Here is a 20,704-nt window from a genome sequence, read left to right on the forward strand (position 1 = left end):
TAGACCTCACAGTCCATTAATGATACCATTTTAACTCTTTCTTTACACTGTATATGTTTATAAAGGCATCTGTGCTAAAGAGTGTTTAATCAGCAAACAAAATATGAACACATTATTCCTGCTATGTGTAACCAGTTCTGATTCAGAGACTGTTTTGTGAGTAACAGCATCTCTCCTCCTCCATATTAAGTCTGTCAGATGCTCAGCTCTGCTTTTGTTTTAGTCTGTCCTGCCATTCCTGTTTACTCTGAAACAATCTGCATACACTATTGTTTGCATCCTTCTAGCAACAGAGAACCAATATTAGCTAATACATCCCCAGGTTTTGAGTGGCAAAGTGTTTTTTTGACTGCTTCAAGCAACACAAAGCAGCACCCTTGTTTTGCTTGTGTATGTGATTCACATTGGTTTCAGCTACATATTTTCCTCTCTACTGGTACAGGAAGTTTTCTTCAATGAGTTTGATTATTGTAAATCCGGGACTGCACACACTGTGGGAAGGTACTGTAGATAAGCTTTGTGTTAAACAATTTGCGCCTCCAGGATTTACTGTAATCTTGTTGACAACGTTTGATTTCTTTTGGGCATTTTGCCCCGAGAAGCTAAAAGAGACATTCACAGCCTGAAGATATAGGTCTGATTTTTTTTTTTTCTTTCTTACTTGCCTGGGAAACATGTCTGTCTGTATTTGACTAAATTAAGTTTCCATGTTGGAGAATCGACAATCCAATGGACCAATCCAATCCAATATTTTTCTTTTTAAGGCCACCTGCTGCTGTTATTTGATTGATATTAAACAAAAAGAGAGCTAGACGCATCATATGGCCTGCAGGAAAAGCTCCTCTTGTATTGTGTGGCGAGATCCCTGATGGTGATGATCATTACAGCCCATTAAGGCTTTGTATCAAATGATGGCACCAGGCTGAAAGCAGGGTTTTTTTTGGCAGCAGCACTGTTGATCCTGCTTCGATCCCCCCCACCCCCGGCTAGACATTTCAGGGAAACAAAATTTGTCAAAATTGCATTGTAGGTAGAGAGACATGAAGCTAGTGGGTACAACTTGTTGAAGTGTGTTTCTGTAGCTGTCACAGCTGTCTCCAGAGAGAAGCTGCAACAGCTGCATTGTGGGAGATTTGAGCCACTTTGACCGAATATTTTTTTGTTTTCAACTTCTGTGAACATATTTAAATCATTTGTGCATTGTTATTAAACCATGTAAATATTCTATAGAGCATTGTTCACTGATATGACTGAAAGCAACATTTTGATTTTCTCCAATTATAAAATGTTAAATTTTTTGTGCCAATTTTCAATTCATAAATGTTGTATGCCAATGTTTCTATTCACTGCCCTTTAATAAAAAAAAAAGTAAATAAATAGCTGCATGCCTTCATTTTGTTCATAGTATATGAGAGCAAACAGCAACATTACACACTATATATGATAGATTCACTCATGAGAACACACTGATGATCAATGCTTCAAATATCTAATATATTTTATCTAATGTATCTCAAAATTCTCTCATTGTTCACTTTGGATGACATCACCTCTGTACAGCTGAAAGCCTTTAATAATACAGAGTGACTGACGGGTACAAGACGAGTGATTAACCCGCTTTTGTTTGTCACATAACACATCTATCCATCCATCAGCCCAAACTTCATACTCAGGGGTAAACCTACTTCTGCATGCCAATTAAAAATGGTCATCGGACTTAAATGTTCCTTAAACAGTCCTGCAGAGCAGAAACTGATTTTCCAGGAATGCCTTATTCATTGAAAAAAGTTGAAGATACCGTTTTTAATGTTTCGCAATACATGTGCCTCTTTGTTGTCACATTTAATAATATATTTTGCTAACACAAGCTTTTTTCTCAACCTCCTAATCTGTCTCCCACAGTTGCATCGGCTGGCCTACCTCACCATGCCGGCGACGGGCACCAAAAGAGCACAGGAGCAATGAGGGAGAGGAGGGCATCGGGTGACCCTTACTGGTCCTATTCAGGTGAGCTCTCTTTTTTTTATCACTTTTTTTCCCTATTCTTCTCTTCCATTTTCACTTATATTCTCCTCGCTGTATGTAGCTTTAAAAAAAAGGCTGAATGAGGTATTTAATATTCATATAGCAGTATACCCATACTGTGTGTTTTCATAGCTCTTGATAACTCTAATTAAACTAATGCTCTGGAGAGAAGATAAGGCTGACTTTGACTGACAGCAAATTGAGTGGATGTTCAGATTTTTGTTGTAGCTGTGATGAGTCCACTCGATTTCAATGAATTTATCTCTGTGTTTGATTAAGGCATACTAAGTGTGGGGATTGAAATGCACGAGGACAGAAGTGTCACATGCAGTTGTTGCATATATAATATATCACTAAAACAGTCGTCCTTGAGAGGAATTTTCCATACTGTGCCTCTGTTATTGATGATATGAAAGCTTTGTATCCTTCTGGGATTTTGGGTCGCCTCCTTCTCTGATCTACCCTTCACAAAGTGACGAGATGGGCGGATATGGCGGCCAAGGGTGAACAGTGGGATGTATGCTCTAATGGATGAGTCATTCTGTGCACTTTTATCCACTGTTAATATAATTCGCAGAGATGGAAGTGTTTGCATGTTGGTGCATTTTGGCTGCGAAGTTGGAGTGTTTTTTTTGCAAGAGAAAATGGCAAATTGATGTGTTAGCTGTGTTCTCTGAAGTCTTGAAGTTGCAGCAGGAGAGTTATAACCTTGAGAAAGTCTGCAAAAAAACAACTAGGCATAACATAGATTTGTTGGTATATCATAGCAATAGCTTTATTAAAACTGTAAAAGACCTATTTTAAATATAAAGTTTAAGGCAATCAGTTTCTTGCCCTGCGCTGTAACACTCCCGGCTACCCACATGCACAATTTTTTTCCCAGTATTTATGCAGTTGACATTGAGTTTTGCAACCATATTCTAATGAATTAAACATTTAGAAACCATGAAGGCTGCTCATAAAAAAAGAAATCAATATGAAAATGCTCCTTCTGCATTATACATTCTTTAATGTATATTAGTACGAAGTATTTTTGCCGACAGCTAGATACTTTTGTTGGCTGAGCGCAGATATGAAAAGCACACATCAATGGTCTTTCAGAGTGCTGCATCACATCTGGCCAAACACACTCACACCCATGTGTAAATAAAGCCCTCTGTCCGCCATTGAGCAGCTCCAGTGGGAGATGTGGGGTTGCGTGCTCTGATCGAGGGCACCTCATTGGAAGAGCTCAGGAAGTGGGGAGCAGTCAGTAAAATTATATTTACAGGTTCCAAAAACATTGGTCAGGAAAATAACTGACTTGGTCCCTTTGCTCACACTATGACTCACAACAGTGAAAATTATATGCCGAAGGAATAGGTTGTCCTCCGCTCTGCTGTTCTGAGGAAAAACACATTTACTGTATATATGCGTGTACAACGCATATCAGACTTAGTTTAGACTAAGCACTTTTCTTTGGTCAATTACATTTTGTGGCCATATGTCTTTTTGTTTGGCAGATGGTTATGTGTGCAAAGAGTTGCATGCATGTTAAGCAAGAGGCAGGCTGGTAATTGGGAAAAGATTAGATCTCTCTCTTAATGTTTGTTTTTTTTATTTTATTATTGTAAATGGAGTGTTGACAAAAAAAAAACATGGGGTCGGGAGACTGGCCGACATGGGTTGATTTTGGACATTCATTTCAGTCCTGTGCAGAGCACCAATTCAGAGAAGGCAGCTGGCTGATTGTATGAAGAAAAAGGGAAGCATTGAGGGAACACAGAAATGTCCATGGCTTTGGAAAGGTAATTAGTGGCTAAGGCTGTGAATGGGGGACAGACAAGCGTGCCTTAGCAGCTAAATGGTTATTAAGGGCATTTGGTCTGTGCAAGTGAGTGTAAAAAAGGAGGAAAAAAAAATCACATAGTAGTGTTAGCCTAAAGCTAGAGGGTAAGAGGCAGATTTCAGCTCTATGAGCTAGATGCACATAATTTAAAGGGGAGCATAACTTTTTGTGTATAGGCTGTGTTGTTATTACCAGACCATGAGAGCTACATTTAGACATTTACTAACCACTGTACTCAACCTGGCTGTGAGATACAAAACTATTCTATCCTTTTTTTGCAGTAGAGCACAAACAGTTTTTCCAGAACACCTGTTCTTGGCTAGACATGAGAACATTTTCACTGGCATTTATTTATTTTATTTTTTAACCTAATAAGGTTTTAAGTGGGACACCTGTGGTCTAGTGGTTAGTTTGTGTGCCCATGTACAGAGGCTGTAGTGGTCGTGGCCAGCTGACCAGATTGGGGTCTGACCTGTGCCTCATTTGCTGCATGTCATTCCCCACTCTCTCTCTCCGGCTTCCGACTTTGTACACTGTCCTGACTACATAAAAGCATAAAAGCTTTTAAGTTTGCTAAAAGGTTTTAAGTTGGCTAATAAGATCAAATTAATGGCACATTGGCTCTCAGTCCCTGAAGAATGTAAGACACTTTCACTTGAACTACCTGCTCCGTCTAGGAAGAGGTTGAGACGTCATTGGAAAATATGGCTTACGTTAAAAACCTTGCAATCAATTTAAGACTTTTAGCCAAAAAATTAGGCGAGCACCTAAAGACAAAAATATTGTCAGCTCAGCTTGAAGATCCTTCTGACATGGTATTGTAGAAGTAACACTGATTTTTTGACATGAATGTGTTTTTTCACCTGGTCTTATTTTTTCATCTAAGAGACCTGCTGATAATTTGCATAACCATAAACACAGAAGAGAAATGTTGAGAATCGTTGGAATGTATTCATATACCCTGCTATGCTCCTGCATTGAGAACTCTGGTTCTAGGGACCAAGGATTCAAATCATCTATGACATCGAGGCTGAAGCCCGTTGAATATATGACACAATTTTTGGTGTTCTTACTTTCAGTTCCAATATGATAGCCATCAGTATCAAAATGTATTCTATTGTTATATCCTGACAGGCGAGAGTACTAAGCTATTGCATTTGAACACATCAAGGCACTGAGGGAAGAGGCACACAGTGCAATGGCAGCTCTGTTTGTACCATGACATGACACCTTCCTGTGTGCTTTGGTTATGAACCTCACTGTAGGGCGCCTCAAACCTACACCCTGAAATTTGATTAAAAGTTATTTAAAGCATGCTGTGTGTGTGTGTGTGTGTGTGTGTGTGTGTGTGTGTGTGTGTGTGTGTGTGTGTGTGTGTGTGTGTGTGTGTGTGTGTGTGTGTGTGTGTGTGTGTGTGTGTGTGTGTGTGTGTGTGTGTGTGTGTGTGTGTGTGTGTGTGTGTGTGTGTGTGTGTGTGTGTGTGTGTGTGTGTGTGTGTGTGTGTGTGTGTGTGTGTGTGTGTGTGTGTGTGTGTGTGTGTGTGTGTGTGTGTGTGTGTGTGTGTGTGTGTCAGGTTTTCACATTTTCTGTTAGTATCTCTGCTTCCCTTTTTAAAAATCTGTTCTTCTGCATCTGTGGCCCCAAATATAGGCGGTAGTTTGCTTTTGATTGCACTCTTGTTGATTTATTGTTCGAGTTTAATTACAGCACAACAGTTGGAGCACCTTAATGTGCATTTGCGGAAGCACTACGCTTGATCCCCTCTAACAGTGTGTAAAATGAAAAACAAAAAGGAGAAGGGAAAGGGAAAAAAAAAAGCGGGGAGGAAAAAAGACAACAAATTGAACCTTAATATCAAACACTTTTTGAAAGGGTGGAAAAAAACAAGTACTTTATTGAAAAGAATAATCATGATTGCATTGTTTCAAACACCTTACATTTTTTTATTTTTTCATTTACAATTTTGTTTTTTATTACCAACAAATGTTTTGGCCGTGATCCAGCTCTGTACGTTTGTAACCAGAATCATTTAGCTTATACTCTACCTTCACAAACACTAGTAAAGCACAACATGTGGGTGATTTATTTTATTTTTTTGTCCATGTTTCACTCCCTCCAACCCCTCTGCTCTGTACAGATAGAGCTCCATCTCTGTGTTTGCATCCAGCAGTGGTGTATGTTTGGATTGGAGCCACCCTGACAAGCTGTTTGTAGCTGCTGAAAGAGCCTGCGATCTCCTGATACGTGCTGGTTATATTTTCCCCTCCGCCTGACTGTTTTTTTTTTTTTTTTTTTTTTTTTTTTTTTTTTTTTTTGATTCCACTTCACTGAAATTGCCTGTGATCATTAGCAATCTTTCCACTCATGTCTCACATAATGAAGTGAATGAAGTGTCATTTTCAATCAATTGCTATGTTGATCCAACTTAATTAGTACTTTAGAGGATACAAAACAAGATTAGGTAACTCACTGCGGGTGATTGCCAGGGCCGTTTGTTTTTGCCCCTTGTTTTTTTTTATTTTTATCACTGCACCCTCCAGCTTCCTGTCTTGTTTTTCTGTCTTCAGACCCATCACATCATTTGTTTCATTATTTGGTAAAATGTACTGTACCTTAAACTCTTCATTCCGGCTTTTGAGACAAACACATCAATATAACAGTATTCCTTGGTTGATAAATGAGTCTCCTCGTTATTAATATGTTGTTTGCTAAGAAATGTAGTGCTTTATTTCTTGACTGTTTTTGGGTTGATTTCAGAATGAGACTATGCCTCCACATTGGTTATTTGGTTTGACATGATAAACCCTATGATTCATACGACATAATATTGGCTGGCTGCTTGTGAAGGCGGTGCACTTTGTCTCTCGTGGCCTGTCCCCCCCTTCCCCCTCTTTCTCTCTGGAAAGACTGGAGGGAAAAGAGCAATGCCATGTTGTCATGGTGCCCGACAGAAGAAGCTCTGCCTCTTGGAGGTAATGAATCTAGGGTAGGATTGCTCCCTGTAGAGCTCCATGTATGAGAAGTACTTGACTTTAAAGCAAAGATCCTGACGACACAGCTGCACACAGGGTTTCCATTGAGGGTAAAGCATTGGGGCATTCTATACGGGGGGGACCTTAGGGAACGTTCTCCTCAGGGATAATAGCGGCCTAAGGTGTTTTGATCCTGAGAGTTTTTTTTCCGGGTGAGTGAAACGGAGGTAATCTTCACCAAAGCTTTTAAGATCTCACCAAGCTCCCACTGATGAAATCTGATTTGTTGTAAATAATGATGTTTTGCTCCTGATTGGTTTTAGACAATCAAATTCTGAATATTAAAGCTATTGCAGGGTTTGTTTTCGTATCATGAATCATGACGCACAGTGTTGGGTGTCCAATGAACAGCAAACAGCAATTGTTAAATTGAATTATTTGCTAGAGTGAAATACTGCTGAACATCATGCAGTTGAATTTAATTTCCAATCATCATACAGTCCAATGACATTAGCATACCCTCTACAATTTGTCTTGGGGATTTGTAAACAATGAAACCAAGTTGAACAAATGCGTTTATTACTGCTTTTAAACATAATCGTCATTTTAAGTCCAGGCCTTCTTTGCTTTTACTTGTTATGTGATCACTTCGTACAACAACCACAATCCTTCACATAAAAACTTCAGCATGTTTAAATGAGCAGACCCTCCACTGGTTGATCCACTTGCGTCTTGGTGTAAAGCCTTGCCTCTACCCACGAGCCTCCACTCACTAAAGTCCAGTTAAGCCTTTAAAATGAACAGCTTACCCTGCTCTGCAAAGCAACTGTCCATTGTGTTATTTCATCACCATTCACGACACAGACAGTATCCTTATCAGGTATATTCATTTAAGCGGCGAGGAAATGGCGCAGCTTTGCTTTAAAGCCCATTATGCATTGTGTCTCGGATTTTCTGTTTAACACAATAGTCACTCGGAAGGAATATTCAATAATGTTTTTAACAAAAATACATTAATAAACATAATCTGTTAGTTGCAGTGACATTCTGAGGATTCCAGGAATTGAAGGCATCTCACATTGATAGTAAATGACAGGCTTTAAAAACACAAACATGCAATTTCTTTCTTATGCAAGCCTGCACACTGACTGCATTGTACATCTTCACCAGTTAACACATTCAAAATCAGCACTTTTATCACATTTAATGAATTGATTTTCACCTCCTTTGCCTCACTACTATACCTGTATTCTGTATGGGGTCTGCTACGGGTGTCATTTGAGGTAAGGCATGTTTCCCTCTTCTCCCTCTATTTGAGAATAGAAACTGTTCATTCACAACCGAGTTAAACACTTAGGATCTCTTGAACTTTGTTGTGCACATCCTGCAACATTTCTCTTTTGCCTCTCGTAACCATGTTGCTTTCTCGACTTGATTAATTTCTTCCTCCTGGGAAAAAACGGAGAGATTCATCCATCTTACACCCCTTGCATTTGTAGTCACAGCCATTCTCTGTGATGATGGAAGCTTAACACAACATCATCTATATCCCTCCAGTCTTGCTGATGCGTTGTACCAACCTGTAGTTGTATCCGCAGTCATTTTGTGAGAAAATGAGAGGTGCAGGAACACTAATTATTAAAAATGAATTTTGCTTGGGCCCAAGCTGACTCATTACTCATCTTGGTTATTGCTAGCAGTTTGGATCAGCCTTCCTGTGCCAGAATTGTTCCATTTGTCTCTGTCAGGGGCGGGCCCTTGACAGATGTGCCAATATGGCTGCCGAAGTTCGGTGCTGGGGGGAGAGGCATCTTAATTCTCTGTGATGTATCACGCTGGCAGCAACCAATTTAGCAGAATTGAGCTCCAAATCATCTTACTTCCCACTGCTTCTGACAATCTGTTTCCTTTCTCCAGATGAGGTAAATATGTTAGAGATGGAAATAAATTAGGGATTCCTCCACTCTGAGCTTAGGCATTATCAGTGTGTTGGAGGTTATTGTTTGAATTGTCAAATTCTCCCATTAAGGCAACTTTATCTGCAGCCTGTTTGAGCCTCTATTCAAGGATAGCTAAAGCCAAATGTTCTAGTTCCACTGTTTAAGGCAGATTGATGTATTGGACCAACTGGTTTGTTGTGTAAACCTGATTAATTAAATTCCAGGTGTCACATGGCATTGGCGTACCTGGTGGCAGCATATTAGACCTCGTCGGTCGCTCAGGTTTCGACGTAATGGATGTGGACATGCTCGGCCTGCTGGGATTCCAATATTGAGGGAAGCGCAAGAATGCCAGCCCACAGGTTTCTCTCTCTAATGTGGTTATGCTGATGAACTGGAATGAGCTAGCTAGCAGCTCAGCAAATTTTTAAACTCATAATCATGATGACTTACTTGGTAATGAGTGCGTTCCCCCCCAGAGAGGAGGAGGAGGAGGAGGAGGTAGCTGCAGGGAGGGCGAGCACAGCGGTAATGGTAGCATAATGGCACGGTGTGGGAAGACTTGAATTATAAAACAGTGCTTCGTTGACAGTCATGTGTTCAAATACTGCAAGGTATGTTTGCATGAAATTGCACTTAAACAGCAGTAGAGCTTCTATCCACTGAGTTGTAATTGTATAGTTCGCCTGTGCAGGCATTCAGTACTGCATCCCTTCCAGATCAGTGACTCTCACAGGCTCGTTGCGTCGTTTATCCTGCACTACTGTCTCTAGTTTAACTGAATTACACTGCTAACTATCGATTCCTGTCCCCATTCTAAATTATAAGGACACTTGCTGTGTAAACATGTAGCCATTGTTGTCCCTGCTTAGCTTGCAGAACGACTGCAACATCGAAGAGTAATGGCTGCAGAGGGGGTGAGCTTAGCTGGGAGAGGGCAATAGCTCACAGTGGTTCAAGCCTGTTTCTTTTCCCCTTCTACTGTGTGATTCTGGGAGCTAATGTCGCCTACAAGGGTGGGTTTTATTTGTATTTTTCCCCCCGAACACAACGTGTAATCAAAATACATGGGGTTATATTTATGTAACTGACTGAATATTTGGTCTGAAATATGTTTTTTATATATTTCTGTTGGATAGCTTAATTAAGTAAAAGACTGAGGACAAAAAGCCTCTCAAATTCTCACCGTGAAAGCCGAAACAACCCGTACCATTTTCTTCCTGCAAAACCCAAAGACATTTCTGTTAATTTAGGTTGATCCGCCCTCATATTCTCACAGAAGCAGCCAGAGAGAAGTTCACTCAAGCTTGTCATTCTTTGTCTTGCAGAGTCTCATTACTCATTTAAGTGGGAGCTCATATACCTGCAAGGGGTGATAAATAATTTAGATGTATCATGAAATTATTGGGGTAGAACCTGTTCTTTGCTTTCTAAAATGTGTGATAGTCTTGAACCATTTGTACAAGCACCTTTCTGTTCATATTTCCCAGTTTGCAAAAACTTACAACAGTTATAAACGGGCCTTTTGATTAGAGTAACAAAAATAACCTTAAAACCGGATTGTGAACGTGCTAACATGTCCAGTGTTCTGAAATATAAATAGCAACTTTTGCTTGTAATTTTCCGTTTTAAAATACATTTTTAGCCCAAAGCAGAAGGAGGAGACTTTGAAGCCATAGGGCGAAGGATCATTTTGTCACTTTTTCATGTGCACATCACTACCTTTTTTTTTTTTTTTTTTTTCCTTCAGTCGTTAGGGGGTTTGTTAACTTTTCATTTAGTTCCTGTGAGCTGGACTTTATCTCAGTGCATGTGTCTGCAGGGGGAAGATGTAAGAAAGGTGTGACAACAAAGGGAGAGTCAGTGGAAAGGGATTGAAATTTTGAATTTGAACTTATTCATATAACTTTTTGGGGGTATTTCCTTGGTTAGTATGTCCAAACTAACCAAGTAGAGACCTGCCCAAGGCAACATTAATTATGGAATGAATTAAACAAATCTTCACCAGTGTTCAGATTTCCCCTGGAATCAATTTTCTCTTCTTGGCTTTTATCCTTTAAAAGGCTGCTGTATTTGAATTCATGTGAATTCATGCAAGTGTTTGCATGCGGATGCTAAAGCGGGTGAAACGCAGGCTGGATTAAGCCTGGATTTAAGAAAGAAAAAGGCTGCTTGTTTTGCTTAGCTCAACACTCCTCTGCAGATGTGGTCATCTGCTCAGCTGTGTGTTGTGGCCTAATTAGCAGGTTTGAGGGTACATAAGGTTAAAGAACCTGCACAGCTCCCCTGTCAACAGCACTGTTTTATTTACCTTCCACGGTCTTTACTCCATTTGTCTTCTGACTGTTTCACAACTCCACATATGCACAAAGTCTCTCCCACTCTGTAGCTCTAAAAAAAAAAAAAAAAAAAACAAGCAAAAGATGACAATGAAAACACAGCAGACATGAAGCTTTAGCTGCACAGAAAGAGGCTTCACCATACAGGCGATTTGTCAGCATCTGCTGCAGTAAACACATACAAGTCTGTTTGGATCCAGCCAAATTGCACAGCTGCAAAACAGGAAGATGATTTGGCTGAAGATGATACTCACCTCCGCCAAGAAGGTTGTGTTGAGGTGGCCTCTGGCTGGCTGTTGGAGTCTGCTACCAACATCTCTATACACTAATGGCTGCATTCACTTGTTGTGTTCAGCTGTGAGCCCTTCACAGAGTTCAGGCTGCAAAGTGGACAGCACCTATTAAATGTTGTGACTCGGTGACCTTTTCTAGACAATCACCATCATCCAAACTTTGGGCTGTGAAACAAGCGTTGTAGTGTGTTATTATCTACACACAAACACAGAGTGATTATGAAAGTAATGGTTCATTCAGGAGTTTAGTCGAGCATGGTCAAGGTTTTCACTCTTATCAAGTGGGTTCATGCTTTTCGCTTTGAATTGGATCAGCGTGCGAGGGCTTTTTGCTGATCGTCTATTAGAATATTATGCTCCACTACTATTACTTTAACTACTAAAGCATCTATTTCTATCAGTGCTTCTTGGAAAAGGTAGTCACATTTCCATGCCTGTTTCCTGTCACTTGATTATCATTGTTATATCTTTTCAATTTTAGTGAATTTATCCCTGTGAGTATGAATTTGTTTGTGCATTTTTGCATCTTCCTGTTCTTGAGTAAAGACAAATACAATAGCTCATTAGCCTTTGTAAGATAATGACAATATGAAGACAATGCATGGGTCTCTGTATCAGTTCAGGAAAACCTGTATACATGTGGATTTGTCAAGAAAAAGACAGCAAATGTCCTATTGCTTCATTTTCAATCCCAATCTGTATCTGTTGGCTCAATATAAGAGACAATCAGTGTTTTATTCATCACATATTGTTTAGAAGACAGACTGTATACAGAGTAGATATCACACTGTAGACATCCTGAGAGGAGATTATTTTTATATTACGGGTGATTTAGGGAGGATTGTTGGGACATTTGGCAGTTTCACAGTATAAAATTGGCATTGTAAGACCTAAAAACGCTGCCCATGCAAAAAGAGAGAGAGAGAGAAAAAAAAAAAAAAACACATACAAGCAGGCAAACTAAAATAGCAGATAACGTGTCATCTGAGGGTTCACTGTGTGGGTGGAGATCTTTCACCTCTACTCACTGACTGTGGCTAATGGTCTGCTTACTGGTGACCTCACGCTGACGCTGTGACAGGCAGATAAGTGAGAGGCCTCCGTGTGTCTCACGCCCCCCCCCCCCCCCCCGGAGACCACTGCCTGCCTGTCTCCTTCTGCTTGCTCTGGTTTATCGCTCGTCGGTGACCAACAGTCAACTCATCATTCCTCTGCTGCGTCCCTCAGTCTGGAGGGACAAGGGCCTTCAGCAGGCAGATCCTATCATTCGGTCTGCTCGCCATATCTAGTGGCCAGGACCGTGACATGAGTGCTTCTGTTGTCTTAAAAAGTTTTTCGGCATTTTCAGCCATGCTTGGAAGCGTTGTTTTGGTATGTCTCTTATATACGACAACAAAATGCAGACTGAAATGTATTTTTGATGTCTCCGTGATGCTTTGTAGAGAGGTCCATGGTGTCAAGAGGATGAATCTTAATTACTTTGGTGATCTTCTAACTTTGTCTATTGCCACCTACAGGTCAAAAATTTCACTTTGAAAGTACAATTGTTGATTGGCTTTCTGTGTTCATCAATCAAAATCTCAATACATTTGTCTAGGTTATTTCCTTTCTTATTTTTCCAAACCCGCAGATATCGCAATGTTGTTTTTCTCCAATAACCTTCAGCCCTGTAAGAAGTAACACAGTTACCAATTCTCTGTTAAAGCTGTCACATGACCAAACCAAATCATTTCATGCATTTAAATCAAGAGTATTTTGATCTATAAATAACCAGATATTTAATTGAAGATGGCACACCCTGTGTCCCCCTATACCCTTTAGGACTAAAACAATTTAGACTGACAATAGTTAAAGTTGCTCCCTCTAGCTTGTGAAGTTGAATAAGCGGTCACAGTATGCCCTCTGTAATAGTCAGGTGCAGAAGTCCGGACTTAGTGGAACTTCCAAGAGCCAAAAAGAAGAGATAATTAAACTAATGGATGAAGCTGCATAAATGGAATATGAGGCTGCGACAGTTCAGAGGGAGGTGATGGCGCCGAGTGAGATAAGGTGCTCTCTCTGAAAAGGAGCGTAACAATAGGAATAGATTGAAACGCTGATGTGACAAATTGGAGATGGATTATATTTTTTGCTCTGCGCGCGTGTGATTTGTGCACGCGCACAGTCTATGAATGCACAGCCCTATTGGTTAAATATAGCAAACCAGACTTTGTGCCATTTCATCTGAGGATCAATATTAACATAAATACATCTTGTGCAGATGGCCTCACACGTTAAAGTATGTGATCTTCTTCAGCCTCAATAGTTGGTCTCCATCTGAAGGGTCCTCTGATTTGTTTAACTACTGAAAAAAAACCTCCCTAATTATTCCTTAATATAGTAAGAACTATGAATGCAATTTCTGTTTCTGATATTACAGCATCCATCACAGGACCAGCTGCGGGACATTTGTGAGTGCTGAGGTCAGCGTCTGTGCTGCAGACTGTTAGCTGATATGAAACAGTTGCCCTTGGACAAAGCGGAGTAATGTAGCGTCACTAATCAGCGTTTCACTTTGCAGCTCTACAGAGATCTGTGCTCTGCTCCACCGAATGCTCACCTCCCTCTCTTGTTTACAATTAGCAAGAGGTTTTCCTCGCAGCAATGCAGTATTGGATTGGTGTCAATGTGCACTGATACATAGAGAGGCCAAATCCCAAGAGACGACAGTTACTCTTTCACAAGTTTCAGAGGAGCAACAATGAAGTTGAAAGGGAAAGAACTTTTGTTGACTTGAGTTGCAAAACTTCCCTTGAACTTTCCACAAACTTAGTCATTACCCAGACAAACATGATGTGCAATCCTGAGCTAAAAGAGGAGAATAAGCAAGGAACATTTGCTACATCAAATAATTCTGCTTTGAGGTTCATGGATCAAACTCATTTGCCTTGAATTTAATGAAAAAATCTCTGTAGAGAAAATAAGCCTTGCTGGTGAAACAGCTGTGGCAGTAAATGTACAATCTCAAAGAGTGTAAGTACAGGTCACAGTAACATGCACTTTTAAAACATTCAGGATTAAGTGGACTTCATTTTTTTGTTGTTGAAAACAGCACATGACATAAAGAATGATCAAGGAGAACATTGTCATTAAGTGGCCATGTTAACAGGAAGTAGTTATTGTGAGTGACCTCTAATTTAAAAGTCCGTAGTTTAAACTGTTGTTAGAATAAAAGGAGGTAGAAAGCTCAACCAAAAAATACATAGCCCAAGAAATACATTTTTCATGTAGGCACCCTCATATTTGAGGTCAAACAATATAAATACATGATACCAGTACCATTGTTCACGCTTAATTGCTTGAACAGACTTTGAAATGAACTCAGGAGCTAAAACCTCGAAATCATGTCAATTTTAGGTCTCCATAATGAAAGCAACATTCATGCAGCTTATTTTTGGCCCAATGCAATCACTGCTCAGTTTTTCAAAACCCCAGTGTGATAATTTTTGATTACATAAGTGCTGTTTTTATTTCAGGCTTTGTCTGCTTTTGGAGATGTTGAGCTTGTTTGGATGGAGGCTATCCTTTGACATGGTGAATGCACAAAAATAATGAACACATTTTTCAACTTAAAACACTACTTTTTTTTTTTTTTTTATAAACAGACATGCAAATTATCCATTGTGTCCATTCAAACTTTAATCAGACATAATCCTAAAATAAGGGCCCAGATACAAAATAAGAACCAATGTCAACAAAGGCTGACTGACGAACCTGCGTCATCATTTGATTAAAGGTTTATTTAAATGATTACATTTGGCTTTTTTTTTACAACAGATATGAAATGGAATCACTTATTAAAAAACATTGAACATATTAAAAAAAATTGTCAGAACCCCGTGTTCAATAAATGTACACACAGGAATAAATTATTGATGAACTAGAAGAGACTTAACATGAACAACTAAAGCCCAACACATTCTTGTACCAATGCTATGAATTATAAAGTTGCCTGCTGACAACAGACCTTGGCCTGATGTGTTTTTCTGTAAGAAAATAAAGAAAAATCTGATCTGGGAGGGTAAATCTTCAGGGGTGGAACATGTCTGTTCACTCTAACTCAATGTTGAGCAAAATGAGGTGATCATATTTTGGACTGAAAGGGTTGATAAAAAAGGGAACAGAAATAGATAACTGGTTAGATTCACAGGTTTTAAGCTAAATTTATAATAGTGTAATACCATTATAGGACACAGACGTGATAAACAAATGTATTTCTTTATCTAGGAATCCCTTATTGGATGTTCACCATTTTATAGAATATGTATGCTGAACTGGACTATAGGACCCTACCACACTTGTTCTACTGAGAACATGCTTCATGAGTTATTAAAATGTAGTTTTTAGTAAGACTATATAGTTTAAACATATCGTCACACGGCTGTCAATTCTCAAATATTGACATTGGTACTCAAACAGTGGAATATATACACTCAGGCCACACCCGTTTCTCTCTGCTTTGAAAAGTTTATACAGGAGGTAAGCTCATGACTTTGTGAATGTTAGTGCAGCCTCTCAAACTGCACACATCTCGTCCTTCTCCAGCGCGCAACACAACTTAGTTTGGTAACACTTTCTGCTTTAATACAGAGGTATGCTCCACAAAACGAGTCAACGGGGCCTGAGAGTATTGACTTATTCAGGCTGTGTGTGGGCCTGTTTAAATTTTCAATGAGGCTTTGTTGCAAAGTATACTGATGATTTTGATTCTGACCTATTTCATCTCTAACACGCGCTCATCAGCAGAACTTTTGGAAATGTGTTAAGAGTTCACAAGGAGCTTGAATCACTACTCTAACATCTTGGTAAAGATAAATGATAATATACTGTATGTCAGTAAGACATTTTTATTTTTAACATGTAGGATTTTTTTTTTTTGTGTAAGTAAAGGAGAAAATCACAAGTTACACAACCAGCAGCATATTACAATCTCACCCACAAGAATTATGAAACAAACAATTAACCCCCCCAAAATTAAAGTCTAAACTAAATGTATTAAATTCCTGTACAAATACATTAACTGATTTATATACAGGAAAAGTAAAGTGTAGATTGCATTTTTTATAATCCTTTCCTTCAGTGAAGCAATTTTTCCCCATCCTACTCTATTCTAATATGCTGGGATCTGGGATACAGTGTTTTCTATTTAGTATTGTTTGCAGACATTCAAAGATCTCTTCAGAAGTGAAGTTTCTGAAACATTTGTTGGGAATTTGGCCACATGCCAAACTGAAGGGGAAGCTGTTAACTTTTTGAATTTGAGGGGAAGCTCCTCCTCATGGGACAGAATGTATTTCTGTCCCTCTTTTTTTCTTCACACAAAGTCCTCCAGATTATTTTTACAGACGAGGGGATGTTGTACTTCTGCAGCAGGCAACACCCAAGAACAGGAAGCCACAGTTTCTATGAAAGTCCACGAGATGGAAGCAGATAGCGCCAAGGGAAAACAATATTTTGGCTTGAGCCCATTCTGGTGGCCAATTAGACCCCAAAGCCTGTATGATTTAGCACTTCCTCTACCTGCTTTTATGTGTTCGGGGGCCGCTGTGTGGAACACAATGACCCCTGATTAAAGATCGAGCTCCGGCTCTAAGACGGCAGTGGCGCCATTCTTATCAGATGCCCACTTCTCAGAACTCAGGACCACCTGAAGTTACTGGCTATATGGCCTCCTACTGTGACATACAGTTGTACAATTCACTATTACACCATTATTTCTGGAGTTCAATTTTGAATACTGTATTCCAGAGGTGTTGCTTAGGGGCCTATCCAACGTCTCATACTTGATCTATTTGCAAAGGTCCATGCAAAAATGTGTTTAAAATATCAAAAATCATTGGTAAATATTGCTGTATAATGAAGGACAGTCATCAAAAAAGTTAAATTTAGTACAAATTATCTGAGAAAATGGACATGGAAACAGTTTGTTTAAGGACTTGAAGTGGGTAGCTAAAAGGGCCCTTTGTCTTTAAAGTAAGTACTGGAACACATTGTATATACATGCAGAGACGGCTGGATTGTTTGTCTTGTCCTCCACCCTCTCCTGTAGACATGTGCTGGAAGTGAAGGCCGGATCTGGAATGGTCGGGTGGAGTAAGTGAGGGGTATGAGGTCACTTTGCTAATTGCATAATGAAAAATGTCTGGGTTAAGATAACGCCTCAAAGATAGTCTAATGCAACCTCATATCAAAGCTGACGCAAATTAGATTAAAATTTGAAGTGCAGTCCGACGGTATCAGGGCAGTGTTGTGTTTTCCATTGTTTTGGTTGTATTACGCAGTACATTGGGTTTGGTGGTTTTCACTGTTGCAATCAGCTTTAATTACTGGCTTTGGAATCAAACCACTGATTTAAGGGCAGTAGAGTTGAATAATTATTCTTAAAGAACAAACCGACAATCTTTTTTCTATCTGTAAACAGCGGAGAGCTCTTGACCGGCCAAGTCATTTGACCTCAGTCCAAATGAGCAAGTATTTCACTTGCTGATGACCAGACTGAAGGCAAAAAGCCACTGAAACAAGTGATGAGGGAAGATAGCTGTATTCAAGTCTGGCAGAGCTTCATGAGGGAGGAAACCAAGTGTCTGCTCATGTCTACTAGGTATATTGATTACATTCAGAGAAGCTTGCAACAGAATGTGGGAGGGGGGGGATGCTCTAGTTCAAAAACGTGTCTAGTAATTCCTTTTTCCTTAAATCCAGGACTTTCTGTTCTTAAACTGCAAACAAATAAATGCTTATCTAGTGTGATTATTATACCTTAAAATTAGATCCCAAAACCTTGGACTAATTGTATTATTTCAACTCCATCGCACTGGAGTACAGATTATTTCATAGTTGGTAACCCCTTTTTGGGGGGGAACTAGAATTATGCTGGTGTTTAAATAACCCTGCGTGGTTGAAGTGATGTTCTATCCAAGAGCTGTGTAATATTTAGCTTGCAAACAAAATCTTCATTTTCACAGGTGTCTACCATCTTTGAAGGCACTTACCAGCCATTCTCCCATTCAGTTTTCAGTTTCCTGCTTGTCAAATACTTTCCAGGGACTCAAAAAATCCCCCCCTAAAAGATGACTGTCAAAGTTTTTCTCACTGCAAACTGGCAACACTTCTCAATTCAAGGTAAACAAAAGAAGAAGTTGGTATTTGATTGTTGGTGAAAGCAGAATAGAGATTAATTGTCTCCCCAGCTTTGTTGTATGTAGACCTAACTTTTCCAGATATTTTGTCCACTTGTAGTGATTACTAAAACTTTGAAATGACGTTCATACAAAAAGACATGAACATCATTTCAAAGGGTTTGGCATTGAGCAGTCTTCTTCATTGCTGTAGTACTGTGGTAAACATGGGGGTGTACAGTTTGTGAGGGGTCAAACCTTTTCTTTTATCACTCTCTTTATCTCTCTCTTACTCTTGGAAAGTTCTGTGTCTCTACAAACACACTGTGGTCCTGTTTAAAAAAAAAAAAACTTTCACTGATCTCCCCCTCACTATAACTCCATGTTATGGCCTCATCTCACTCTAGGTTGTGATTATTAGCTTCTCTCGAGATCGGACTTTCAACCTCCAATCCTCCTCTTAGTACGTATGGTTTCAGTGCTGCTAATTGGTCATTAGATGGCCATGAAATGCTTGAGAGAAACTGCTAGAAGTACAAAAGATTTTCCCTGGTACTGTGTTGGCTTTATGGGGTCTGTTCAGATGACCGCTCTGTCTGATCCTTTTTTTCTGTAGCTAAGTCGTGAGAGCTTATCTGAAAGGCAGGATGTTTTGTAGAGAGCACAGCTTTTGAGAAAAAGTTGAGTTATATCTGAGGCACTCTGTGTGTAATGCCGGGGTGTTTGGGCTGGACAACAAATTAATTTGGCCCTACAATCTCCAGCAGCAGCACATTACAGCTTGAGCCTGCTAGGAGGGTTATAGTTGCCGGCGATGATAAATGAATGCGGCGCTTCCAGACTAATAAAGCAGATTAATATCTAAGTGAAGTACCACTTTGGACCACCCCAGGAAGCAGTCTCACGCTCAGATATCTTATGAGTCCAGAATCATTAAACGTTATTTGTGTCTCGTCATGTCAGTCGTCATCAAAATCTGACCACCTTCCTGTTATATATTAAAAGAATTGAACTTATGTAACATGGGTCGGAGGTTGACACATACCATCAGCAAAAAGGGAAGTACAATTTTAAAACCATTCATCTTGATGGTGGAGATGGCAAAGGATTATTTATGATCCATTGAATCTGATGATTCATTGGATCTTGTCTTCACTTTCTGTCACTTTAGCTTTGTGTGGTGAAAGTAGTTCTCCTATCTGAAGCGCCCATCAGCTAACTCCCAGAGCGGCTACACCTTTAATCACCTGTCACAGCTGTTGTCTGTTCAAACTTCAAGGAAGCGGATACTGTAGTGGTTCAGGAAAAGTTAGTGTTATCGTATTTATCAAATGTTAGGGATGTGAAAGGTCTACAAAGGTTTGAGGTTTAGGAGTTTGACAGATGCGATGGATAAGATTTGTAAAGGAATGGGCTTGAATAGCTTACTTATTCCCTTTTTTATTTTTGTGCAGTCAGTGTTTCAGCATCAGGCTCAGATATCCAATCCCAACATTTTAAAGTTGACCTTAACTGATGGTAAGTTCACTTCTATTCTGAAATCATGCAAAGCAAAAGATCCTAATGGGACCAATGATGAAAGACTGTGACCGTGGTGTTTAAAACCAAAGTTAAAACATCCTTCCAGGCCATTTTAATATCCGCAATCACTTTCATGATAATTCTCCCTTACCCTAATTGCATCATAATCGAAATGCTTTTATGAATTAAGGATGTAAGCATCCACACAAAAAGAAATAAAGAGAAATTAGTTTCAACACACATCTAAAACGTGTCATTAAAGTTTCTGTACACTTTTCTAATATTGGGTTTGGAGTGGGAGTTAATTTAGACATTTTTGAAGAAGTGAAGGCTCAAAGAAAAAGAAAATGCTGTTCAGCTTTGCCTTCTATTCTCCACCTCCGCATGTATTGCAAACTTGCAATGCTACTACAGAAACAGTTACAAGGGTTCCCCAAACAGTAAGTTGAGAGGATTTAAGGTACAGCGAGTCTTTTCACAGTTTTTTTATTTTTATTTTTTACTATAAAGCCTGTTTACTATTGACATGTACACAAAGTAGTAGTAGTTTATCAAAGTAATCCAGCAGTTTCTCAATCACAATACATCCTGGTACATTTATGCACTCCCAGAACATTTCTGTGAGCTAT

At 39.5% G+C, this 20,704-nt stretch overlaps 1 protein-coding gene across 1 annotated transcript in view; it reads left to right on the forward strand.

Moving 5' to 3' along the window:
• ca16b (carbonic anhydrase XVI b) overlaps positions 1 to 20,704 on the forward strand; it is a 100,681-nt gene that overhangs the window by 19,086 nt on the left and 60,891 nt on the right. The window contains exon 2 of the mRNA XM_020628970.2: positions 1,903 to 2,007. Within this exon, the coding sequence (XP_020484626.1) occupies positions 1,903 to 2,007 (105 nt within the window). The remainder of the gene's footprint in view (positions 1 to 1,902; positions 2,008 to 20,704) is intronic.

The sequence above is a fragment of the Labrus bergylta genome, chromosome 5 (assembly GCF_963930695.1).
Source record: "Labrus bergylta chromosome 5, fLabBer1.1, whole genome shotgun sequence".
Taxonomy (NCBI): Eukaryota; Metazoa; Chordata; class Actinopteri; order Labriformes; family Labridae; genus Labrus; species Labrus bergylta.